We start from the raw sequence: 12,615 nt of genomic DNA on the forward strand, positions 1-12,615 counted from the left end.
TACTAATTTAATTGCTTGCACGCTGTTAGACATTTATACATTTTAGTCATCATGTTAAATCAAATTGTAATCAACAGTGCTGTATCTTGTATCAGTGTTCATATTTGATGTATATCATTGTCTGTATCATTATGTATCCCTTGTTTGTTTTCTTACATTGTACAGCGTCACGGAATATGGTGGCGCTTTATAAATTATTAATAATAATAATAACAGCACAGACACCTGTAGGGACAGATTTGTCTAATGTAATTCAATTGTAAATATTGAGGTGAAAGCCAGGGCAACAGCAAATGTACAATTAAAATAGATGTGGACTGTTTTCTTGTTGAAGAATTTGTAGTTCTGTTCAAACAGGATCACAAACCCCTGCCATACTACATAGTAAGGCAGGGCACATTCCTGACTCAGCTTTTCAGCTTCCTGTTTCACTTGCCTACCTACTCATAGGACAATCAGTCAGTTCCATCCTTTGGGGAACCAAAAGACTACATCACAAGCTACATACTGTAACTGATGCAGGAAATCATGGTATCATCTTCTTATTGCAACGGCAGGAATTTGTAAATGACAGTAATGTACTGATAAATTACTTGGCAGGTGTAGCAATTTACTTATGTGTATTCCGAGTGTATTGAGTTGTATATCTGGAGTTTTTCAATATTTTTTACAGCTCCAGCACAAAATGATGTTTGTAAGGCCACATACACACATCAGACCATAGTCTTTTGAAAATGAAAGATCACAGACCAATTTTACCCCCTTCCATGTAGTATGAGAGCCATACTCTACACAGTCTTTTCTATGGAGCTGAACTCCCCATCAGAAAAACATCTTTGCAAGATGCTGCACACACAGATGCTGTACAGACACAAAAGATCAGTATCTGCAAAAGATCTGTTCCTGCCCAAGATCCGTTCCTGCAAATTGCATTCATCTGCAGATCATCATACACACCTTGTTTAACTGACATGCATCTGCAGATCAGACAATCATCTGCAGATCTGAAAATCCATCCTGGTGGATCTGATCTGCAGATGAATGTCTGTTAACCTCCTTGGCGGGTAATTTTTTCTGCAAAAATTGCAGAATTCCAATTTTTTTTTTTTTTTTTTTTAAAGTTTCATGTAAAGCTACCAGAGTGGTAGCTACATGAAACACCACTAGAGGGCGCATGTGGCCCTCTAGTCCGATCGCCGCCGGCAACAATAGCAAACAGGGGAACGCGTATACAACGCGTTCCCCTGTTTGGCTTCTCCTGTCGCCATGGCGACGATCGGGATGACGTCATGGACGTCAGCCGACGTCCTGACGTCAGGGACACACGATCCAGCCCATAGCGCTGCCCGGAACTCATTGATCCGGGCAGCGCAGGGCTCTGGCGGGGGGGGGCCCTCTTCAGCCGCTGCGTGCGGCCGATCGCCGCAGAGCGGCGGCGATCAAGCTGTGCGCGCGGCTAGCAAAGTGCTGGCTGCGCGCACAGCAATTTACAAAATGAAAATCGCCCCACCAGGGGCTGAGATCTCCCCCTGCGCGGCATAGCCCGAGCTCAGCTCGGGCTTACCGCCAGGGAGGTTAAACAAGGTGTGTATGATGATCTGCAGATATCATAGACTATGAATGCATTTTGCGGGAACGGATCTTTGGCAGAAACAGATCTTTTGCAGATACTGATCTTTTGAATGTCTATAGCATCTTTGTGTGCAGCATCTTGCAAAGATTTTATCTGATGGGGATTTCAGCTCCATAGAATAGACTGTGTAGGTATGGCTCTCATACTACATGGAATGGGGTAAAATTGGTCTGTGATCTTTCATTTTCCAAAGACTATGGTCTGATGTGTGTATGAGCCTTTAGGCATTGTACTAGAGTAGGAGTGCCTGAAATATTTGCAATGGCAAATACAGTCTCTTTCTAAGTTGCAATATATGGTATCTACTATACACAGTAAAAATAAACGGATGAGTTCACTCACTCCTTTTCCTCATTTCCTGCAGCGATTATGTCATCCAGGAGAAAGTTGCCCGATTGCAGAAGAGAGAACTGGAAGGATTTGGCTTTGTGTTGCGAGGTGCAAAAGGTATTCAACATGAATTCTTATTCATTTATCTTCCTCACTCCATACTCTCATGCTGCATACACACTTGAGATAAAAGTCTTTGGAAAAGGCAAGATCACAGACCAATTTTACCCCATTCCATGTAGTATGAGAGCCATACTCTACACAGTCTATTCTATGGAGCTGCACTCCCCATCAGCTAAAATCTTTGCAAGATGCTGCAGACAAAGATGCTGTACACATTCAAAAGAATCTCTTCCTGCAAAAGATCCATTCCTGCAAAATGCATTCATAGTCTATGAGATCTGCAGATCCTCATACACACCTTGTTTAACAGACTTCATCTGCATATCTCACAATCATCTGCAGATCTGAAAATCCATCCTGGTGGATCTGATCTGCAGATGATCTGCAGATGATTGCCTGTTAAACAAGGTGTGTATGATGATCTGCAGATCTCATAGACTATGAATGCATTTTGCAGGAATGGATCTTTTGCAGGAACAGATCTTTTGCAGATAATGATCTTTTGAATGTGTACGGGCATCTTTGTGTGCAGCATCTTGCAAAGATTTTATCTGATGGGGAGTGCAGCTCCATAGAAAAGACTGTGTAGAGTATGGCTCTCATACTACATGGAATGGGATAAAATTGGTCTGTCATCTTGCCTTTTCCAAAGACTTTTATCTCAAGTGTGTATGCAGCATTAGGAAACTACTATATCACTTGCATGCAATAAGCAAGCCTCAATCACACGTGCAGGGCTTTCTCAAGACACAACTTTAACACATCAGATAATGGCATGAAACTTATGCTAGTAGTGTACCAGTTCCATCATCATACATGTGCCATTCATTGCCTTGCACAAGAACTCTATATAACAATATTAAAAAATAATATCACAAAAAAGCCATTGCCATTTACAGAGTTATATTATTAATTTTCTCTTAATTGAATGGTGTAATGATCCGCTCAGCTGTCTGAACAGGCAGACAGCTGTTTGACCATTCCTTAAGTCTGTGGGCTGCAGGTCTCTGGAAAAGAGACCTGTCTTCGCTTTGCAAGTTTTAGAGTTGCTCTGCTGAGGAATTTGCATACACTTGTCATGCAAATTGCCTACCTGCCTTCTTTGAAGGCTTGCAGTATAAATACCTTGTTCTCCCAGAGTCCTTTGCTGGTCATGATGGTTTGTTCCTGCTAACACCTAGAGTGTCAGCCTTTGCTATTGTTTGCTAAGATTATCTTTAAGTAATTCCTTGGGACTGCACTAGGCATCCCATCTAGTGCAGTCAGGTTGTATTATCTGTTTTGTCTGTGCGATTGCACGGTCGCCAGCGGTTGGCGATTGTGAATTGTTCTGTCTTGCGATTGTCTTGTCGCTAGTGGCGGACGACAGGAAATCATTCTGTCTGTTTGGATCGCACCCGCCCTAACGGTAGTGGCAGTGGTTCCTTCTGTATTCTGCCTTAGGGGTGCTAACCAGAGCAGCGGTTGCTACAGGTAGCCCCATCTGTTTGTCTTTCTGGATCGCATCTGCTCTAGCGGTAGCAGCGGTGGTTCCTTCTCTGTGCTCTGTCTGGGAGTGTAGGCCAGAGCTGCAGTTGCTGCTGGCTGCTCCTTCTCTCTGTCTTGTCTGGTACGAACGCTTGCTGTAGGCTCGGTGAGGTAACCGTTTAGCAAGCGCTCGCGTTCTCTCTTTCGTGTTTGTGTTGTGTTGGTTAGTTAGGGTGGCACGCTTATCACTGGGCACCTAACGCGCGGTGATCGTGTCTACAACGCGTTTGATGTTGCGAATGAGTGCGGTGTTTGCGTTTAGCTAGCGTTTGTTGTTTTCCTTGGTGCTCTGATCATTGTTTATTGCTGTGTCTTTCCTGCTACACATCTGCTCTGTCTTTATTCAGTCTTGTGTCTGTTGGCAATCGCCACTCTTGCAATTGCGTTCCTACTTTGTTTCTGCTGTTGTGTGTTCGCCGTCGCTGGGTGGCGACTAGATTGGTGGACACACATACATTCTGTCCCTATGCTCATTCTTATTGGCAATCGCCACTCTTGCGATTGCGTTCCCACTTCGTTTCCGTTGTTGTATGTTCGCCGTCGCTGGGTGGCGACTAGATTGGTGGACATACATACATTCCATCTCTGTGCTTATTCAGTCTTGTGTTGCTCTTGGCAAACAATCGTCATGTCTTGCGATTGCGTTCTCACTTGGTTTTCACTGTTGTGTGTTCACCGTCGCTGGGTGGCGACTAGATTAGTGGACACACATACCTTCTGTCTCTGTGCTCTCTCTCTTTAGGGGCTATCTTGCCCTGCATTTCTTCCCCTCGTACAATTCCTATCTGGCACCTGTGGCAGTACAGAGGGGTTGTTCCTCTGTTCTCCACAGCTCCATCTGCTGGCAGAAATTCCCCTCTACAGGTGCATTGCACCGCAGCTGGGTTCTCTCAGATTATACGCTTGTGGAGGATTTCCGCAGCGTCGGCGCGCATCCTGTGCGCTGACCACGGAAATAATTCCACAGTCGTTACAAATGGTGCAACAGGTCTTTTGGTAATATGTTATTTTTGCTGCCACTTATCAGTGGCCTTTATTCCTTGGTAATAAAAAGCACATTTCTATAATGCTTCCTGCAGCAGAGACCCCGATTGAGGAGTTCACCCCTACACCAGCTTTCCCCGCCCTGCAGTATCTGGAATCCGTGGATGTGGATGGTGTGGCATGGAGAGCAGGCCTTAGGACAGGAGACTTCTTAATTGAGGTGTGTGGAATTTGCATACTATTAGTGCTCTTCCTTATATATGTCTTTTTCCTTCGTCCAAAATGTAAAAACTGTTTTTTCAATACACTGTTACTTTTACCTTCTTGGTTCTATGTACTGTTTGATACTGGATTTTATTTTACAATTCTGTAACAGTTGTATTCTTCTGCTAACGTCTATAAAGTGGTATGAAAGTGAGCATTTCCTCTTTGCTCTTAAAAGGACCCTGAGCTGTGAATAAAAAACAAATGTGAACTTACCTAGGGCTTCCTCCTGCCCTCCGTAGCCCACGAGGTCCCCTGGAGTCCTCCTGGTCATCTCTGTGGTCCTGTTCCCAGCTCCACACCTGCGCCGGGCACACTTCGAAATCCTGTGCATGCGCAGTCCAGTCTTAGAGAACCGTTCATGCTCAGGACTCTTATGCTGGCATGATAACGCACGGTGGGGGTGTGCACAGGCGACTTCAGCCAAAGTTGCTGGATTACCGGAGCCGGGACCAGGACAATGGAAGGGACCAGGAGGATGCCGGGGGACCTCCCGGGCTTTAGGGGGCTGGAGAAAGGTAAGTCCAAATTTCATTTTTTATTCACAGTTTAAGGTCCCTTTAAAGATTATTTACAGCATAAAATCTATTACCACTAAATTTGTAGCAGAACAGCATTCAAACAGTTAAACACAGTGCACTTTGTTCTTCAGTGGAAGAGGTGACAAGATTATCTTTTGTTTGCATTCCTTTGTCAGATACATTTAGTAAACATTAGCAAAGTCCTGAAACTGAGCTGTCTCTGCTTCTAGTATGTATGCAGCTGAGAAGTAATCACTAGATAGATTTTAATATATAATTACAGCAGATATGCAATAAAATGCAATGGCAGCTTTCAGAGCAGATAAACTGTACTTTGGGAATTTGTAGACAGACAATATTACTTGCTCACAAAAGCAAATATAGCTGTATGGGTAATGAAAAGTAAAGTTATTGAATGCTATGTCAGAGTTTTAACCCACTTTAAACAAAAATAATTACAAAAATACATTACATTAGAGGTGCCATAAGTTTGTTTTTCTGTGGCATTATAATTTTGTATGTGCCTTTTTCTCAGGTGAATGGTGTCAATGTAGTGAAGGTTGGTCATAAGCAAGTTGTGAATCTGATTCGGCAAGGGGGAGGAATCCTGAATATGAAAGTTGTATCAGTGAGCCGTAAGCCTGAAAGTGAAGAGGCCATGCGCAGGAGGGGTAAGGGTGCATTGCATTGTCAGCTCTTGTGCTCTAACCACTTGGCTTTATGTCTGCTACACTTATACTGAGAAAAACAAAAGTTTGCTTTCCTAAAACAGAAAGAATTTAAGATAATTCAAGTTGGAGTGAGCTTGAGATGTCTGCCAGAGCATCACTGCTGAATATATGCAAATTAACCATTGTACCCTTAGAAGCTAAACACACCTCCAGAACCGCTGTAATGCAATGATGTGTCAGCTTGTTAATTTGTACAGAGCCATAATAATCCAGCATGCATACAGACTGTTTCGGATTGTTTGATCCTCATCGGTGCATGGCATGGATTAATTTGGCTCTATGGAGTAGGGCTTGTAAATCTGAAAGGTACAGACTAACCAGCAAGCTCATGGTGACCCAGAACTTATTGGACCCAATGAGTTCTAGGTCACCATGAGCTTGCTGGTTAGTCTGTACACTTATACTGAGACCAGCATAGAAAATGTTTTTGATTTTATCTTTTTTTTTTTAAATTGCCACTTGTCTTCTGAATCACTTTGTCAGAACAAGTATGCAAATCAAATATTCTGGCTTCATAAGCTGAATGCTCACTATAGGTGCATGAAGACGCTAAAATATCAGCATAGCAACTGTTAATGAGATAAAAATGGCAGCATCCGTGCTTCTGTCACTTCAGGCTCCCTTCAAGCCAAATGCTAATCTGTTGATAGTACATGCATATCTCAGACCTGTTGATTTAAATGAGTTTCTGTGCAACTGAGTGCACCTCTTACACAATATTTCTAGGTTAGCTTGTGCCACAGCAGGATGATAATGTTTCAGAGTAATAATGTTTACACAATCGGTTATCATGAATTGGAACTTGTTAATTCAGAAAAAGTTAGTATTTTTGATTAACACAGAGAGAGAGAAGGAACATTTGTAAAACTATCTGTACTTCTTTGCAAAAATGAATATTGGATATCTTGTGTCAAGCTTATATGCTAACTTTAGGAATGTAAATTCATGTCACTATCCATTGGGGAATAGCATGCTTGCTTTGGGGTTCATGATGGAGTGAATGATATTTGAATGTCATCTAAACTGGATATACTGTTATTTGAATGTCATGTAAACTGGATATACTGTACATCTCAGTATTTTTATCATGGTTTCTTTATTTATGATGTGATTTTTCTCCTGGTGAGGTGTTAGTATTATTGCTTTATAAAGCCTCAGCCAAATTCCGTGGCGCTGTACAAAGTAAAAAACAAACATGGGGTACAAAACAATACAGACAATGGCGTACACCAGTATACAAAATACAGAACTGGTACAAAATACAGTGACAAAAATAACATGATTAATAAAATCTATATATAAAAAATAAATCTATGTAGAAATTCTGAAACTGTCAAAGCTCTGCCCTTGCCAGCTTACAATCTAAAGATGTTCATATTTGGTTCTGACAGCCCAGAATTTCTGTGGTTTAAAGGATACCCGAACTGACATATGACATAATGAGATAGACATGGGTATGTACAGTGCCTAGCACACAAATAACTATTCTGTGTTCTTTTTTTTCTTTCTCTGTCTGAAAGAGTTATGTAAGTGGCTGACTCAGTCCTGACTCAGACAGGAAGTGACTACAGTGTGATCCTCACTGATAAGAAATTCCCCTTTGTATCTCTTTCTTGCTCTCAGAAGCCATTTTCTGCTAGGAAAGCGTTTTATAGTTGGAATTTCTTATCAGTGAGGGTCACACTGTAGTCACTTCCTGTCTGAGTCAGCCACTTACATACCTGATATTTAACTCTTTCAGACAGAAAAAGAAAAAAAAGAAGACAGCATAGTTATTTGTGTGTTAGGCACTGTACATACACATGTGTATCTCATTATGTCACATTTCAGTTCGGGTATCCTTTAAGCTGTATTTGTACTATAGCCAATGAGGGGTAGAAGGAATGATCTCTATTTACTGACTAAATCTCCTGTATTCATGGTTTGTGATACTATAGCAGTATGTCCAATTTTTACGATGTCAAAGTGGACCTGCACTCTTGCATAGTACAGAAGGAAAACATTGAGAAATGCACCTTGTATGAATCTAGAGAGTTAAGCCTTTCTAATCCCCCCTTATCTGTTACTAATCACCACTTTAATTTGATCTCTCATCTGTGTCAGCTCAGGAATCTCCTCTGCCATGGCAGAGCAGCTAAATTGTAAACACAGGATGTTAAACCTATGTCTGCTTCCATGAAAGCAGGTAGTAGACACATTTCACATTGATTGCAGGATTTGTATCAGCTGTAACAAATATTTTTCTCTAAGGCTGCTTTCACAGTGGGACGTTACAGGCGCACGTTAGAGCAGCCTGTAACGCAGCCAGCCGCACAGCAATGAAAAATCAATGGGCTGTTCACAGTGCCCACGTTGCGTTACATTGTCACGCAGCAAGTTAAAAGAAAGTGCTGCATGATGTGCGTTATACGTGGCTAAGCCGCGTTAGACTGTTTGCACATGCTCAGTGCTGTTGGAGGAGGAGGTCTCCCCTCCTCCTCCTCGGCCAAGCACATGGCTAATTAATATTCACTGCACGGTGTGACGTGCAGTGTTTACTTCCTGGAACGCCACTCTGTGCGGCGATTGGCTGGCGGGACCACGTGATGCCGCATGCGTCCAAAAGTACGCATCACGGCATCACAGGACGCATGATCTGACGTCCAGCTTCAACCCCACTATGCTTTGCGTTAGGTGCACATTATGCAACCTTAACGTGGCATCTAACGCAACATCTTAGTGGGAAAGAAGCCTAAAGGTTAGTAAGCTGTTGCTTATCTTTTAGCACAGAGAGGAAGTTCTGGGTTCAGGTCCGCTTTAATCCTCCTACTGTTATTCTTAACATTACACCTAATGTACTGTACAAGAACCAAAGATATTACGTGATCTATAAACAGAAATTCTGACTGGAGATATTAGATATTTCTAATACAATTTTTAAAAAAATGTTGTACAACTGGGACAACAAATCTATAAAAATACCAAAGCCAAAATCTCCTTTAGGAAGTTTGTTCTCATTAAAACAAGATGTGATTATTCTTGGCTCCCATGTATAGTGTGAGGGTGATTGTATCACAAAAAAGACAATAGCTGCACACTGTGCAAAGTCTCTCCTCCCTTTGTAGGTCTAGGAGGCCGTTGATATCTGCCCCATCTCATGTAAAAGGGGTGTGCATACTTATTTTTGTTTTCCTCTTTCTTCTGTCTTTCCCTTCCTGTTTGTTAGAACTTGCTTGCAATACACTGCCCAAAATAACATTCCAAAAAAAAGGTAAGGAGCTGCGGCCCAAGAATGGCCTTTACAGGAGAATTAAATATGTCCTGTATTTCTATCTTCTTCAGTCATTATTTCTGTATAGGGATGAGCAAAAATGTTTTTGACGTTATTGCGAAAAGTTTTTATAATTTACTGTTGCACAAATTTTTGCAGAAATCTTTTCACTTAGTACATTGAAGTCAATAACACTGACTTTAGTGGTTAATAGCAAAGCCCCTATACATACTGGAATCATGGAAATTTGAAAAGCATTTTAAGAAGAACAGTGGGAATTAGAGAAAATCTTTCAAAATCCTTGTAGTTTTTGAGAAAATCGATTTTAAAGTTATAATAAGTAATTTTTTTTTAATGTGATTAACCTCAGTAGTGAAAGTTTACCTATATTAACAGAAAGAGCAGTGAATTTGCCTCTGGGTTTTCAAGGTGGTCAGTACGTAGTGTGTAATGTGTAATGATCACCTGCAAACCCGGTGGAAGTGGCAACGCTTTGACAAGAGATTTTTGTACAGCTGCAATACTGCTGTATCAGGATCCCTGGCAAACATATACAAATAAAGTTACAAACAAAAACAAATTGGGGTCCACAAAGCAACCCTGTAATGAAAAAGCATGCCCAATTTGGGTACTCGCCTCTGGGAGCTTTTCCCATCCTCCTCTACTGCCCGATCCACCCCTGTCCCTGCACGAAAACCTCCGTCAGGAGCTTGTTGATGGGTCATGCTTACGCAGTAACACGGACTCGCTCGGGCTTTGGCAGAAAAAAACTAGCTTGATCTAGTCTGTGCTACTGTGCATGCACAAGCTGCTGTGCAGTCGCATGGACCCGATCAGGCTAGAATTTTTCTGCTGAAGCCTGACCAGGTCTGTGCTACCACACAAGCACAATGAGGCTGCATTTCAGGGGTCTTGGTGATGGAGTGGACTGGCGGCAGAGGATGATGGAAGCCTAATGGTGGCCACTAATGATCCATTCTTTTTCATCCAATCTTACCAAATCTATATATTAGAAGAGTAAAATGAGTGAATATAATGAATGGATACTATAGGCAGTCCTTTATATTACATAGAAATGGTAAGATTAGATGAAAATGATTGGATCATTAGTGGCCTCCATAAGCCACTGGAGGACCCAGAGGCTGCCACCTCCCAAGGTTAGTATCTACTGTAAATGTGTGCATAGCAAACTACTTGCCTTTAATTAATGTTCCCAGCCCACTATCCTCGGAAATGTTCTGCGCCAATATCCTCTTGTTATGTTGATTGAAGATTCCCGATGAAAGACGAACAGCGCTCACACACGTCACAGCCAGCACTTACTATTCGAAGTATTTTAAGCCAGCAAAGCATCTTTGAAAGTGCGGCCAGGTACTCAACTTTGGTTCCTTAGCAGTCCAATGATAATCCTCCAGGGAACAATGGGGAGCCCCAGTGGCACTTACAAAGATGCTCTGCTAGGGCTTGCTATATTATAGAATAGCAAATTAGTATTTAGTATATATAGAGCCGACATCTTCCGCAGCACTGTACAGAGTACAGAGTGTCACTTAACTGTATCGTAGTCAAGGGCTTATTTTTAGGGGGATAAACTGACTTATTTGTATGTTTCTTTGGATGTGGAAGGAAACCGGAGAGCCTGGAGGAAACCCACACAGACATGGGAAGAGCATACAAACTCGGTACAGATAGTGCCCAGGCTAGGATGCGAACCGGGGACCCAGCGCTGCAAGGCGAGAGTGCTAACCACTGCTGTTGCTGGCACCCATGCTCTCCCTCAGGTGGAATCTCCCCATGAGCAGTTTTCTGTTTTGCACGCCAGTTCAGTTTCTTACAATACCTCACAATAATATGCTCTACTATTTTTTGCTTTAAGTTTTCTGAATTCCTGAGCAGGAGCTCTACCACTGCAATAGTTGAGCTCTGACCATTGTCTTTCTTTAGCAGGGGTACACTAATAGATATTTTTAGCAAATTGATCTATCAGGATCTAACACAAATCTACTAAAATAAATCAGTGTTTGATGGTTTTGTTGATTGAGCATTGATCTGGAAAGGCTGTCCTTTAAAGTGAACCAAAGGTGAACCTCTGGTCAAAAAACAGATACTATGCTAAGAAGGAGCCTCTGGATCTTCCAGAGACTTCCCGTGTCCTCCTCACCCCTAGGCCCACTCTCTGGGATCCTCCAGAAGATCAAGGCCATGCTCCTCTTTGTGCTTAAGCACAGCCATCCTGCACCCACCCAAGCACACCAGCACCTGCGCAGTAACACAGAACCATTTGTGTGCGAGCGTCTCTGGCTTACTGTGCAGGCTGGCTCAGGCACAGTATGGCCATGCTTATACTTGAAGTGGTGCAATTTGAAATCAGATTCCCTTCAGGAGTCCACATGTGCTAATAGTGGTTCAGAGGATGGTGTATAAAGCCTCTAATGCAGTGTTCCCCAACCCTGTCCTCAAGGCCGGTCAACAGTACATGTTTTGCAGGAAACCACAAACATGCACAGGTGAGGTAATTAGTGTCTCAGCAGAGCTGATTACCCAATTACCTACCTCTGTGGATTTCCACAAAACAAGCAGTGTTGGTGGGCCTTGAGGACAGGGTTGGGGAACAATGCTCTAATGGATCCAGAGGCTTCCGACTTTGGTAATTATCTGTTTTTTGATCCTTGGTTATTCTTGGGTACTATTAGGAGTGCTCATGAGTGAGGCTACATTAGCTTTGTAGTGCATAAATCAATATAAAGCTTGTGGTAGCAGCAATGTGAGCAGATCTGCTTAGATCTGAAATAATATTGCGTAGGAAAAGGGGGTGAATGATCAATTTTAAAGGACAACTGTAGTGAGAAGAATATTGGCCCATATGCAATTCACTTTTTCACCTGAGTTTTCTCCTAGGTGATAATTTAAAACTTGTCAATAAAATGCCTTTTAAGCCACCAGCAAGCAAGAAAATACTCAAAATAATATTGATAGTACTTTTTCACCTACTTTTTGGTACGTTTTTAGTTGAAAAGTACTGCAAAGTTATTTTAAATCGAAGATGAAAAATTATCACCTTGGAGAAAACTCAGGTGAAAAAGTGAATTGCATATGGCCCATAGTGTCTGAAGTACACCAGAAACAAGCATGCAACTAATCTTGTCAGATCTGACAATAATGTCAGAAACACCTGATCTACATATGCTTGTTCAGTGTTTATGTCTAAAGTATCAGAGGCAGAGGAGCAGCGGGATAGCCAGGAAACAAGTG

General features: G+C 42.2%; 1 protein-coding gene across 8 annotated transcripts in view; it reads left to right on the top strand.

Annotated features, from left to right (window-relative positions):
• The window catches only part of SHANK3 (SH3 and multiple ankyrin repeat domains 3), a 597,458-nt gene that overhangs the window by 505,045 nt on the left and 79,798 nt on the right, over positions 1-12,615 (top strand). For all 8 annotated transcript variants that reach the window (XM_068275859.1, XM_068275860.1, XM_068275861.1 and 5 more), the window contains 3 exons: positions 1,998-2,080; positions 4,693-4,817; positions 5,918-6,053. In XM_068275859.1, coding sequence (XP_068131960.1) covers positions 1,998-2,080; positions 4,693-4,817; positions 5,918-6,053 — 344 coding nt within the window. The remainder of the gene's footprint in view (positions 1-1,997; positions 2,081-4,692; positions 4,818-5,917; positions 6,054-12,615) is intronic.

Source organism: Hyperolius riggenbachi, chromosome 3, assembly GCF_040937935.1.
Source record: "Hyperolius riggenbachi isolate aHypRig1 chromosome 3, aHypRig1.pri, whole genome shotgun sequence".
Classification (NCBI taxonomy): Eukaryota; Metazoa; Chordata; class Amphibia; order Anura; family Hyperoliidae; genus Hyperolius; species Hyperolius riggenbachi.